At 34.2% G+C, this 14,792-nt stretch overlaps 1 protein-coding gene across 1 annotated transcript; it reads left to right on the top strand.

Annotated features, from left to right (window-relative positions):
• The first annotated feature begins 3,288 nt into the window (after positions 1 to 3,288).
• LOC25490726 (NAD-dependent protein deacetylase SRT1) lies at positions 3,289 to 13,659 on the top strand. Its single transcript, XM_013604606.3, has 14 exons — positions 3,289 to 3,598; positions 5,488 to 5,517; positions 5,622 to 5,714; positions 6,414 to 6,533; positions 6,752 to 6,852; positions 7,213 to 7,321; positions 7,870 to 7,949; positions 8,507 to 8,585; positions 8,994 to 9,047; positions 9,716 to 9,812; positions 10,278 to 10,360; positions 12,395 to 12,462; positions 12,661 to 12,763; positions 13,039 to 13,659. Exons 1-14 carry the CDS (start codon positions 3,500 to 3,502, stop codon positions 13,336 to 13,338), a joined length of 1,416 nt encoding a protein of 471 aa, XP_013460060.1. The 5' UTR covers positions 3,289 to 3,499; the 3' UTR covers positions 13,339 to 13,659.
• Positions 13,660 to 14,792: the final 1,133 nt, after the last annotated feature.

Here is a 14,792-nt window from a genome sequence, read left to right as displayed (position 1 = left end):
AGTCCAGAACAAGAATATCTATCAAAAATTACTATTAAATATAATGTTTAAAGTGTGATGATGGAGAATCATATGAAACTTTAGACTATGTTTTTAGTTATTTTCTTTGCACTTGAAGACAAATCAGAGGTCATTTAGAGAAGGAGTAAAAAGTCAATTTCCCCCCTGAAATTGTAAGTCTAATCAATTACCCCCCTGAAATTAACAAAACTTCAATTACCCCCCTGAAATTTCACAACGTTAGTCAATTTACCCCCTCCGTCAAATTTTTCTATTAGTGAACATGACGTTTGGCAAATATCCCCCCTGAAGTTTTGCATTTATGTGCAAAATGCCCCCCATACTTAAAAATTTATATTATTTTTTTCTTAAAAACAAACAGTTAATAGTTAAATATTAAAACTAACTATTAATTTTGGAATTTGGGAAAACTACATGCATATATACATCAAAATAGGCTCCAAAATGGGGAAAAATATGTATTTTTTAAAGTGACAATAATGGGATGATTTGTGGATTAATATTGGGGGTTGTGTAGTTTGAATGGTTTGAGCAAATTGTTGAAGGAGTTGGAGGAGTTAAAAGACTAAGATGGTGAAGGAGAAAATATAAATTTAAATCTGATTATTAATTTGTTTATAAACATCTAAAAATAATAATTTGTCTATTAGAAATAACCATTATTGTCACTTTAAAAATACATATTTTTCCCTATTTTGATGTATATATGTATGTAGTTTTTCCAAACTCCAAAATTAATAGTTAGCTTTAATATTTAACTATTAATTGTTTGTTTTTAAGAAAAAAATAATATAAATTTTTAAGTTTGGGAGGCATTTTGCACATAAGTGCAAAACTTCAGGGGGGTATTTGCAAAACGTCATGTTCACTAACAGAAAAATTTGACGGAGGGGGTAAATTAACTAACGTTGTGAAATTTCAGGGGGGTAAATGAAATTTTGTTAATTTCAGGGGGGGAAATTGACTATTTACTCTTTAGAGAAGTTGTCCCTGGGTTGAGGAACATTTTGTATTGTTTTCATTCGATTCGTTGTAATTCCCTTTTATCCAAAATAATGCAATTTCATAGGTGCTTTGAGTCTTTCTAGGGAGAAATCATGTAAAGCGGCAAAGCAAGACATCTCATGAAGGATCAAGAATATGAAGATTTAAGATCAATGGTTTTTAGAAAGTTTTTGAAGACAATACAAATTGGGGAAAATTCATTCCAAATTCCAAGGAATTTCAAAAAGGAAGAACGCTTGAAAAATGACGAAAAACTACAAAATTCGCACTTAGGCTACTGCCCCATGCGCATGAGCCATGTGCCCCAGAGTATGTGCCATAGCGCTTTTGTGCGGGTAAAATGTTGATTTTGCTTGTTTTCTAAGTTGGATGGAAGGAAAAAGTCTAGTTGTTATCTCTTAACCTATAAGCAATGATGCAGTATAAATAGAGACCCTTGCATACACTTTTATTCTTTCGGAAAGTAACAGTAATATGCAAGGGCCAAACATCAGCGCTTCAAGGCAGTGGGTTTTCTCATCCTTTTGTTATGTATATGTCATGTGTTTCTATTGTTTTGTATTGATGTCGATTACCATGTGTAACTAAACCTCTTTTGATTAGGGTTCAACGATGAACTTCTACTTATTTGTTGGATTTAATTAATAAAGTTTGTATTTAATTTATGATTCAAGTGTCTGATTTAATTTGTATAAGTTCCATTCTTAATGTTTTTCAACTAACGGTTAACCTGATCTATAGGCTAAGGTTTATTACTGACTATCCTTTTGGTGCCCGAATAAGAACGGTAATAAATTTCTTATTTTAAATTAATCTCTTTTAAATTAAATATAAGTATAACTGTTAAGGTTATGATTCTTTTTTTTATTTTTTTTGAAAATGGTTCATATTTAGGGGAACTTCGTAAGATAGTATTTGCTGCGACACAAATACTCGAACTTCCCACTGTCACATCATAGGGCCATGTCCTACTATCTTGAATCAAGGCAGGTCATAAACTAATAATTAACTCTCTAAAATGCATATACTCTCTAAAGAGTTAGATTTCAATCTGGAGAAAAATAAAAGACTTTAAGTGTGACTTAACGGCCTAACAAGTTTAAAGAACCCAATCTTGTCAGATACTATTTAGAGCGAGTGAAGAGACAAACATGTGTTTGATTTGTGCATAATAAATTTTACAAGAGAGGTCACAAACCTTTAATTATGACTCAAAATCCCAAGGAATTTTTTTTAGAAGAAAAATCCTATGGGATTTAAATAACATAAAGTTGTGAAATACTGCACATAAACCTAAGAGAAATGATATTTGTACAACCATTATGTTACAACTTTCTCTCTCATACTCACATGAGATTCTTATTCTCTCTCTTCATTTTTCTCTCTCCATTGTTTTTGACCAATAAGAAGAGAGAAAAGCAAGGTTGTCACCAAAGTTGTCATCAATTGGATGTACAAATATCACTACTCTAAACCTAATTCTATGTTGGCCAAAATGTAATGTTTGATAGGTGTCCAGATTTAGCTTTTGTTTATAAATATCATCAATTGCACGTATCATATTAGACACATCAATCGATACAAAACTTATTAACTCACATCTTACTCTAATTTATCTACTATAACATTTTACTTCTCAACAACAATCGTTCGTTGGGCAAATTAAGGAACCAACATTTGACCAATAAATCTCATTTCTTATCGTAAACCTTTGAAGAAAAGGAAGTCATTATTGAAAGCAATTGGATGACTTTCAAACTCAACAATAAATATTAGTTTCACCTCAATTTGGGTTGATTATCAAATCCATCCATGACATTATTCACTTAATACCAAATATATCCTCCAACTATACCAAGTTAATGACGTTATAGTCCCGACAAATATCAATGGAAAGACGATCTAATTAACATTTTGCAATTTCACAAATCATTTTAAAATATCATTAACATTGTAATTAAGTTTTTTATTTGAGTAAACCAAACGTATAATCCACACACAATTGCATATACCAATCTCTGAGGTAACTTAGATCGGGTTGATCTCTCAAAACAAATATTTTTCATACAAATTGACTAAGATCAAACTCTATTAAAGAACACAAATATCTACGACACTTTTTTTTTAGAGAAAAAATATCTAGGACACTTGATATGTATGTTGATAAAATCCTACAATTTCTTGGACTAAATTAAGTATTTCCTAAAAGAAAATAAAAACAATAAATTTGATAAAAAAAAATTGAAAGAAAAAAAAAAAGTTGCAATTGGTTTGGGGTGGAAGTGTTCTTGTGTTTGTTTGAGCCTATATATTTGCCTTTTGGGGTCTCCTTAAAAGGAACAAAACCTTCACATTTCTCTCATTCTCTTTGTTGAATCACAAAAACCTTCTTCTCACATTTTTCTTGAGAGAAGAAAAAAAAGTGATTAACTTTGTAAGCTATTCTGGCATCAAACTCAGTCACCAACCAACCATGTCTCTTGGGTATGCTGAGAAACTTTCCTACATAGAAGATGTTGGCAACGTTGGAATGACAGAACATTTCGACCCATCTCACGTTTTGCTTGAAAAAGTGGGTCCCTTTCTTGATGTTTCTTTGTTCTGTTCTTGTTTACACTGTTGTTTAACCTTTGTGCCCTTTTTGTCATGATCTTTCATTTCAAGTTCAAATTTTTATGCTTGTGGAGTTCAATTGTGATCATTGTTGTTATGTGTTGCATGATTGATTGGTTAATGGTAGTGATCTTGTGGTTGTTGAGCTGAAATTTGGGTGGAATTTAGTTTTTGTTTTGATGATTAGCATGCATGATTGTTGATATGTGATACTCAATTGTGATGATGATGATGATGATAAATAGTTTGGGTTAGATGATTATGTTTTTGTTGTACAAGGGTTTTGATTTAGTGAATAATGTTTTTTGAGACATTGAAATGTTGATCAGGTATGTGCTTAGATATTTTTGGGATTGTGTTTCACCTCAACATTGCCAATGTTTTCATAGATATTGGTTAATATGCTAAATATAATGACAAATCACGGGATTCGTCGATTCATGCAATTGATGTTACTGGTTGATCAAAACCTAGATAAGTAATCAATGTTAGGGTGTTGAATGGGTTTTTTGTACTTTGAAGATAAATTATATTCTGACACCGATGAATATACATATATTGCTACCTATGTGAGATTTTGGTACAATGTAGAAATCTGCTAGGCTTCAATTTCTTTTGAAAATGCTTTTGATGTCAACCTCTATTGTGTTTTTTATTGGGGAAGGGGGGAATTTTATTAAAGTGGCACTAATGGCCATTTTACAACCGCTCCCGAGGGAATTTGAATTCTGTACCTTGAGGTTACACGACTAAGTTCTTACCACTTAGCTAGCACCTCAAGTGTGACATCTATTGGTTTAATTATCCTCTTATTTGATAAGCTGAATTGTACTTTTATAACTTTTGGATCAAGCTTTTCATTTTTATCGATTTCTTATTGAGTCAAGAAGATCCACTATCCGTATGAATAAGATGATAGAATCGTTAGCTAGCCTATCAAAAATTATAATTTCGGTTTTTGGTTAAGCTCAACCAAACCTTACCCAGTACTTATAACTAAATAACTATCCTACCAATGTGGGACTCTCAACAAAAATCCCTCCCGCCTAGGGTTGAACATCTGAAGGGTGACTCAAGTGGCCCGATAACAGGTGCCCCAACAGATCTAGGATAGACTCTGCAACCATCTTGAGATTTGAGAGGTCTGACTCATCCCCACAAAACCGGGTTGTAAGGGAGATATGTCCAACACTTATAGCCACTACTCAGATCATGACACTATTCAATAATTGAGCTCTCAACTAGTACCATAAGCAATTATTAAACATGTATATTTGTTTAAAGTAGGTTGCCAATTTTCAATTTCATGTATTGTTGCTAGTATTGTTTTGGCGGTTAATTTCCCTGATTTATTTGGGATTTCTATGGTATTTGTCAATGTTTGTCCATATGTTTATGGAGTTATGTCAGATTTCCGCCATGGTATTATTTATAACATGGCAGGTTTTCTATCATTCTCCATAGGCTGCAAAACCTATCATATCCTCCGTAGACTGCAATGTCATGTTTATTGGCAGAATTTAAGATGATTGACGTAATCCGCCATCTGCCATTGATAACACTGTTTATGCAGATATGCTTGCTTTTCTTGTGGTGGATGGTTGCTATATTGAATATCAAGAACCCTGTTGTGATGTTTTTTAAATCATTCTACATTTGCACTTATTATGTTCACTTTCAATTGTTTCTCTTCTTTTGTATTGGAATGCAACGTGCCAATTTATCACCTAATGAGAAGTTTCCTTCATTACATTCTAATCAATGATATGTATGAATTATAAAAGGGAATCATTTCCTTGACTGAAATGAATAATTTATATGCTAAGATATTTTTTTTTTTCTTGGCAGATAGAGCAATTAGCTATCATGATTAAAAAGGTATGGACTGAGACTACTTATTGATGTTTACATTGGGAACCTTTCTCTGTTTTATTTTTTTTATGTAATCAGCTTCTTTAATTTATCTCTTTTTCCACTTGCAGAGTAAGCATCTAGTAGTGTTTACAGGTGCAGGAATATCAACTTCTTGTGGCATACCTGATTTTCGAGGTCCCAAGGGAATTTGGACGCTTCAGGTGATGACTTTGAAGTTTGTGAATGCTTGTACTACAATGAAAATTAAACTTTTTTTGGATGTTCACAAGTTGTGAATGTATGCTTGACACTCATCTGTTTCTCTCGCGTTTGGAGTGCAAAGCTAATTTGAAAGTGTTATTAGTTGCTTAGATTTACAACACATTTGCTATAAAACATTCTTGGGTTAATAGGCTTTGACCCCCCTGCCTTATAGGCGAAATGTGGTTTACTCCCCTAAAAAAAAAGGTTGGAGATACCCCCTTGTAGTTTAAAGATTCTTTGGCTTTGGACCCTTGGTGCATATGACTGTGCATTTTCGCTGATGTGGCAGGGGGTAAACCAATTTTTTTCTATATGGCAGGGGGTAAAAGCCTATTAACCCATAAATTTCTGCACAGTCATATGCATTGAGGATCTAAAACCAAAGAATCTTTAAATTACAAGGGGGGGATCTCCAAACTTTTTTTTACGGGGGTAAACCACATTTCGCCTATATGGCAGGGGGGGTAAAAGCCTATTAACCCAACATTCTTTAACTTAACTAGTTTGAAGTAAGTAAACATATAAGATAAATTGAACTGCATTAATTAGATGCCACTATTGTTTGTCGGTACTCATATATGTGTAGTCTTTTTCCTTTCTCGTATGGTTTATGCGGCTCTTTTCATCCTATTTCCTGTTCTGTATTATTATTACAGCGTGAAGGTAAAGCCTTGCCTGAAGCATCATTACCATTTCACCGTGCGGTGCCAAGCTTGACTCACATGGCTCTGGTTGAATTAGAAAAGGCTGGAATTTTGAAGTTTGTTATCAGCCAGGTAGAATCACTGCGTTTTTATTTTATGTATATACTTCTTTCATTTAGATATATGAAAACTTTAGTTTTAGCTATCTTTTCACATATTATCTTGCAAATCGAAATCAAACTTCAACAATAATTTCATCAATTTTCAATCGAAATGGTCATTCTTTGGAGCCGAATTCAGTATTTAAATTTCTTCCCCATTTCTGATGACCTTTTATTTTCTCGTGATAGAACGTTGATGGTCTCCATCTTCGATCTGGAATACCAAGGGAGAAACTTTCTGAACTGCACGGGAATTCTTTCATGGAAACTTGCCCTTCTTGTGGAACTGAGTACGATCTTGTTGCTCTTTCCATGCTAATCTTGCACGAGCTTTTTTTTTTTTTTTTTAGGAGTTGACTAATCAAGCATATTCAACATATATTTTCCATTAAGTTATAAATATTTACACTGCAAATACTAGGGATAACTACAGCTCTCATCAATAAAAGTTCTATTTCATAGATTTTTTTAATCATTTATAATTTCTAATGTTTTCTTCATAAATCCTCTGTAGACTTAGCCTGATTTGTTTACTTCTTGCATTAAGTCCATGTGTAGACTTTTTGGCTCATTCATGTCACGTTCGTGTTTTTCAAAATTTTACATCTTAAAAGAACTGTAATCTAATTTTATGATTTGAACCTCTTAAGGTACTTTCGTGATTTTGAGGTAGAAACTATTGGTTTAAAGGAGACATCACGGCGCTGTTCAGATGCAAAATGTGGAACAAGACTTAAGGATACAGTCCTTGACTGGGAGGTACAAAACTGTCCACCATTAGGTCCCAATTATACAATATAACAGTAGTAGTAATAAAAATGATAATGATAATAATAGTAGTAGTACTAATTCGAGGTGGGCATTTTCGAAGCCACCCATTGGTAACTGACGAACTGGTCAACCCGTGTGTAATCGGGTGGGTCAGTTTGGGTTAACGGGTTACTAAATAGGGTTTGAACAGATTAGTTGGGTCGGGTGGGTGAATTGGTCCCGGATCGGTGTCCTGCCCCAATAATAATTTAGTAATATGATAGAAGTACATATTTCACTGTGCATTCACTGAAAAATAGAAATTGAAATTTTTTATTCTGATAGCTAGTTTAAGTTGAATATTGAGCCCAATTGTGCTTGACCAAGCTAACCATTAATTGACAATGCCTATTTGTTGATTTCCATAGTTAATGTTTGTGAAAACTGCTGTGCCTTGGGATATGATTAAGGACATGAAAAACATTTGTGTGTATATGTGTAATGTGTCTGCAAATTTGTGTTTGCCTGAGTATCTCTGTATGCCTTTGTATGTACAGGATGCACTGCCTCCAAAGGAGATGAATCCTGCTGAGAAGCACTGCAAACAGGCAGATATAGTGTTATGCTTGGGGACAAGGTAATAACAACATGATTTGTTTCTTATCACTGCAACAATTTCCTTTTCTCCCAGTACTTTGCTATCGTGATGTGTCTTTCACACCCTCTACCTGTCTTCATTTGTACAAGTTTAATTGTTTACTAATAACTGGTTATACTATAGGGGTATTGTTATAACATTAAGAAAATGAATATTAGATGTTTTTGTGGTTTGTTGACGAGTGGTCTTATTATGCTAGACATAAGTCTGACCAACTTTAAAAATGAATTTTCAAACATATTTCTTGTCATTCTTGTACGAGTTTAATTGTTTATTAATAACTGGTTATACTCTAGGGTATTGTTATAACTTTAAGAAAATTTATATTAGATGTTTTTGTGGTTTGTTGACGAGTGGTCTTATTATGCTAGACATAAGTCTGACCAACTTTAAAAATGAATTTTCAAACATATTTGTTGTCGTTGAATGGAATATCTAAGCCATACATAAATGAACAACATGCCATCTCTTTTCCAAAATGTTTTGCTTTGCAATACTTTTTTTTGATATAGCATGGCTGAAATCTCTCAATGCAGTCTGCAAATAACTCCAGCATGCAACTTGCCTCTTAAAGCACTTCGCGGCGGAGGTCAAGTTGTCATTGTAAATCTCCAGGTTTGTCTCCCCTTTTTTTTCCTAGCCACCCTCTGCATGTTTATGAGGTGGTTGACCCCCTCTATCTCACCATGCATTCAATAATATCAAGAATAACATATTTAATTTTATTTCAAATGTGATCCATATGGTTGTCCCGTTTATCACTTTGATCAACTGTGGCCACTGGCCTACATTTGCTGTATTTACAATAGAATATGTCAAAGCTGTACGATATTTGTGCTTGCTAAAATTATGATACCATCAAAGTTAAATATGTAATTATATTTTCAATCTCTGAACTTCATCCTTAAACGTGCTGGAGGCTTCTAATTTCTGAGTTTTACTGTTTTCTTCTTTCTTATTATTATACTTTTATGCTTGTTTTTATCGTGGTTAACATAACTTTATATGTTTTGAACTCTTCAGAAAACCCCAAAGGACAAAAATGCCTCTTTAGTGATACACGGGTTTTCCGATAAGGTATTTGATTTGAATCCTTGGTTATAAATGGTGTTTACTTTTCCATAGTTATTTATTTGATTATTTGCATTGAGATACCTATTATTTCACCCCATGTTCAATTGTCACACAGTGACTAGAAATATGGGCTAGATAGTTCTTAGAAGACTTGAATAGTCCTCACATCAAAAGTCGGTTTTGTTGGATTGAGCTAGGTCCTAAGTCCAAATATTAAGATATATCAGTCTATGATAAATCTGTTATTGATTCAAGATCTTACTTATTTCATTTGCATTCATAGAACTCTATTGATGTAATTTGTAACCTTTAAGTATGATAATACAAATTTATTTTCTCGTATGATCATCGTCAACGATGCTTAGTAAATAGACATAGGTGTGCACATTACTACCAATCTTTGAGAGAATGACGTCTATGTACAAACACATAGCTCTTTTTATTTATTTAGTTTATTAAAAGGTCATCCAGCTCTTTCATCACCTTGCCGAATTCCCTTGTCGTCTGATTTCTTGAAGTACATGACATATCAAATTGTCAATCCTTATCATCCATTTTCTTTGTTTAACGAATTTCTTATGTTTTATATTCTAAGATTTTCGGTATGAATTAGACAAGTATTGGCTTTGTTTATTTCCAGCTGTAATGTGCATTCTTTTAAATTTTAACAGGTAATTGCAGGTGTCATGGAGCACCTTAATATGCAGATTCCTCCTTTCATCAGGATTGACCTTTTCCAGATTATTGTAGTGCATGCTTTGAGCAATGGTAATCAACTTTCAATTGTAACTTTTAAGCTATACCTTTGGATGTACTTGAGTTTTGATGGATATAACTTCTTGATGTGAACCCACGAACTCACCCACACTCACAATCTCACGCTACACACACAAGTTAACGAAATGAAACACATTGTCTGATTCTTTAAGGCCTCATTCTTCTGGTAAACTGCATAAATTGTGAGTTTTATTAGTATACACACCACCTAATTATTGAAATTGAAAAGTTTCAATTTTTTTAATGTTATGACCGGGAAGGAAATTTATGAGTTGTTATGGGTTTTCTAGCTTCAATAAGAAAGTTTCAAGATTTTTTTTATTATTATTAACATGTAACATCAAATCTTCTTTTTTAACATAATTGAATTTGTGTCACACTGCAATATATCACACAGCCAAAATACTAAGACACGTGAGTGGTTCGCTCACATAATTGATTCAATTTGCATCACAGATGAAAAATATGTGAACTGGACTCTCCAAGTTGCAAGTACTCATGCTCAAAAAGCAGCACTGCCTTTCATCAAGTCTGTCGAGGTGAACTCTCATGTTGAATCTCTATCTGCCTGTTTTATCATTTATACATATCGACATTTGTTGTTGGCTAGATTGACCTTTTGTTATGAACATCCTTGAACCTAGTAATTTCATTCTTAATTTTCTAGTTGTGGGAATATTGGTGGGTTCCTTGCTCATTTCTTGACTTAGTGGTGAATTACATGTCGAATGACGAACTTCATGTTGAATGTGATAAGAATAACAACATATAGAATATGGATATGTACATTATTTGGTACATAGAATAGCATATTTAGAATTCAATTTATTATTTGGGGGTTGTTCAGAGATATTATAAAATGTTTCTTTTCTCGTGCTTTCACTAGCAACTTGAGCTTTTGGAAACATGGTTTTGGACACGATTTCAAAGTCTCTATTTAGTCAGAGATTGATTCTCGTCAACCCTGATCTTCCAAATAAAAGATGAATTTAAGAACATGTTGAAAATGGGTTTGTGTTTTGTCGGTGCTTAAAGCCCAACGGACTATTGTGTGATGAAATGTGTTCAGATTGTCTTAGAACTTCAGTTGGGTTTAACTCAACCCTACAAAATCCGTTTGTAAGATGAGGGATGTTTTTGAGCCATGTTTTATCAAATGTGGGACTCTTAGCACCCCTTTACGTCCAGACTAGACATCTGGAGCATGACCCAAGTGGCCCGATAGGGGGTCGTCAGATCTTGGATAGACTTTAATACCATCTTAGAATTTGGGTTAGGCCTAACTTAACCCCATAAAACCAACTGGTAAGGTGAGGACCGCCCAAGAGCTGACATCCCAATGTTTGCAATCTACAGCTCCTGGTCTTTCCAGGCAGCCCCTCCATAGGCAGCTCTTTTTAATACACCAGCAACTAGCTCTGGTACCATTTAAGCACCCAAGCACTTGCCTTAAAAGCTAGTTGTCAAGTCAAGCTACTTTAGCAGTCCACTTAGCATCTCAAACTACTAGCTGTGGGACATAAGGCTTAGGCACCCCATAATATCCAAGTCTCTTTCAGTTATTAAGCTGACTTTCCTACTTTACGGATGGGGAATGTGTTAAGTTTTAGGAATTGAAATTGCTTCTAAACTTCTGTTGCTGTCTTATTGGGAAAATAACCCAAGTCCCACATATAATAAGATAAACTCTGATTAGAGTTTATAAATAGTTGCCCCCCTTACCTTACAAGCCGGTTTCTTAAGGATGAGTTAAGTCCAATATAAAAAATCTAACATAGAATCAGACACATAGATTCTGGGCTACCCACCATTTATACCCATGCATCAAGCCCAATAGTGTTGGGCGTGAGAGGTGTATTGGTAAAATAACCCAAGTCCCACATGGGATAAATATAAGGCCTGAAGTGAGTTTATAAATAGCGACACTCCTCACCTCACAAGCCAGTTTTGTAAGGATGAGTTAAGCTCAATATAGAAAACCTAATAAATCTCTTTTGTCATTCATATTCCCCTTTAATCTCATGAATTGTTTCTTTCCTTCCCCTTCTCCCATGCCCTGCTCCCAATCAGAACAATGTCGTCAATAGCGGGGAACCCGAAAGCCATTTCCCCCTCTCTCTGCTTCACATTATCTACTTTCTCTTTTTCGTTCTCTGCTGCGAACTAGCTGCCGTTGTCCAAGCCGCTGCCACCTCGTCCTTGCCTCTTCACATTCCAACAGCCACGACAACTCCTAGTGTTGGCTATTAATATGTCCAAAAATAATTTAAATAACAGCGTCCAGGCACCCCACAATCCCAGTTTTGTTTCAGCCGCTTCGCTACGCAATCTGGGATTGACAACATAGGACCAAAAATATTCCAGTGAGAGTGAAATCAGATGATAAATCCTACTGATTTCATGTTAAGAGAAAGTGAGAATGGAACTTCCTTTTTCTTAATTTCCTCACTGGAATATAACTTTCTTATTCCTGATCTCCACCTATTCCATTTACCCATCTCTTTTCTTGAAAAAAAGTAAAAAGAAAAAGTGGAAGGCTAGAAATTGACTACCATATATGTACTTGTCTGCAGGTTTCCTTCTTGGACCAGGAAGGTTTCAAACCAGCCATTCTGGATAAGCAACCATTTCGGCTTAAAAGGTCCCACGCTTATGCAGTGTGTTTTTATGCCTTTAATCAGTTTTTTTTTTTTCCTTTTCAATCTATTGGTCTTAACATAGTAGATCAGATCAAACTGAATCTAGAAAAATTGTGAGATCTGCATATGTAATTCGGAAAGTTCTTTATCTCTTTCTGCTGCTTAAATTTTAATACTTATTTCGATGAATGATGTCATAGGAGAACAGCATATACCAAAGCATTTGAAATGGTTCTAAACCTCAATTTTGGTGATGGCTGCGGTTGCTCGTCCCTTGAAGTTGATGTCCCAATTGATTTTACGGTGAGACATACATAAATTGATATAATGCCTCTCTTAACATAATAAGTGATGACTAGTGGCAAAGCTTTGTTTTGGAAATTATAATTATTATTTAAAAATCTGACTTTTTTTCACGACTATAATCTTAAAAGAAAGTAAGGAGACGGGGTCAAATCAGTATTCTTATTGCTTCTTGTCTAATGTTATTTTCTTCTTTGATCGAAAAAAAAGTTTTTCATTATTCATAAAATTTGTCACGGGCCAAATGTTATAGAACTGAATACATTTTTTTACAGAGTTCAACTGACGGCTTCAACTTTGACAAGGATGTCATATTCCAAAAGCTGAGAGACAAGGCAATTGTTCAATCAAAATGTGGCCAGAATGCTGTTATCGAGAGAAGGACCATCCTGACACCTAGAAGCGAGATTACTACCTATGCAGTTGTAACCAATGTTGTTCATTACAGCAAAGCAGTCCCTGATTCTCTAACCAACGGTGATCATAAAAAGAGAAAAGATAGCTTGACTGGTACAAGTTCGTCTAGGAAGCGTTCAAAAGTTTCTAAGGGTAAATCCATATCAAAGAAGGTGTAGATAAATTAATAGATAGAAAGATGTAGGTTTTGTAAGTATGATACAAAGAATTAGAACTGACAGGATCGACAAAATGTAGAGACTGAGTGAATTTTGTTAGATGTTGCACTCAGTCTTCCCCTAAATGGTGTTCTTGATGCTGAAAAGCTTTTTGATACACTAGTTACTGAATATGGTGTGTAATCTTGGTGTGGCTTTTGTAATGTTTCTTTGGGTAGTTTGAGAAATGATGAGTCTATGGAGAGCTCAACAGGTGTAAAAAATTGTATCTATGTACCTTAATTCTACTTAGTTTAATATATTTCTTGAATCTTTTCAAAACATGCCAATTTTTGGTTTGAATTGGTTGAAATATGTCCTCTATAATCTGTGGTTGGCTTCAAAAGCTGTTATTTCTTGATGCATGTGTTGGAGGTTCTGGAAAAGTTTTAGGACTATTGTAGTTTGAAATGGATAATACGTGGTCTTGTAATTATGTAAGAAATGAAAAAGAAAAGTCTTGAGATGAAAAACCTTTGACCAATCATGACAACTGCAAGTGACTTTAGAAGAAAATCTTGATCTCTATGAATGAATGTTTGAAGAATATCACAAGTATTCAAATACTTTGAATCTTCAATAATTTAAGAGTTTTGATGTATGACACAATTCATAGGGATAGAGACAGAGAGGATTCATTCAATTGATGAGTAGGAAAACGTGTGTACATTCTCTGCCTACCACTGCATTGTTCAATAACATAATGTCATTGCTTGACCAAGTTACACATCGCTGCTCCTAGCAGGGAAGCTAAACACGCCGAAAACACCTTGAGAGTGAAAATCATTGAGAGGTAGCAAGAGGGAAAAGGAGAGAAATTAGGGTTTCTCTCATCAATTGAAAACAATTTCTCGGTGTCTTTTGCAACTCTCTTGTTCAACGGAAGAGAATGAAAAAAAATGGTAGAAATTAGAGTTTGTTTTTGAAGAACATTTGAAGCTAATTTCCTATAATTTTATTACCTATTTTTAAAGACACTTTCATAGTGGATCAGAGAGTTACTCTTTCCTCCAACCGTGGCTCATTTTTTGGTCAAACTATGTAACCAAATATTGATGTGTTTGTTCTTCTACTCTCTTTATCCTCTTGTTCTTATTTTGATTGTGAATTTTTTTACACTTAATTGCTTATTGTTGTTTGAAATGTTTGTTTGTCATTGTTATTTGTTCCACATCCTTATTGTTCTCGTTGATTTTGACAAAGGGTTCAAATTCATAACGCCGCCACATTTCTTCTTTCAATAAAATTTAAACACTCGCTTTTCTTTTTTTACCCTTTATCCTCTATTGACACAAAAGAAGTATAACTTACTACTATTTATTAACCACAAAAGAAGGATCACTGATGTTCCCATTAATGTAGCATAGCTTGTCCGGTACCTAAATTTCTTTCATTTTCTCAGATATTTTTTATAC

The sequence above is a fragment of the Medicago truncatula genome, chromosome 3 (genome assembly GCF_003473485.1).
Source record: "Medicago truncatula cultivar Jemalong A17 chromosome 3, MtrunA17r5.0-ANR, whole genome shotgun sequence".
Lineage (NCBI taxonomy): Eukaryota > Viridiplantae > Streptophyta > Magnoliopsida > Fabales > Fabaceae > Medicago > Medicago truncatula.
The sequence above is the reverse complement of the archived record's forward strand: the minus strand, read 5'-3'. Positions and strand labels throughout refer to the sequence as shown.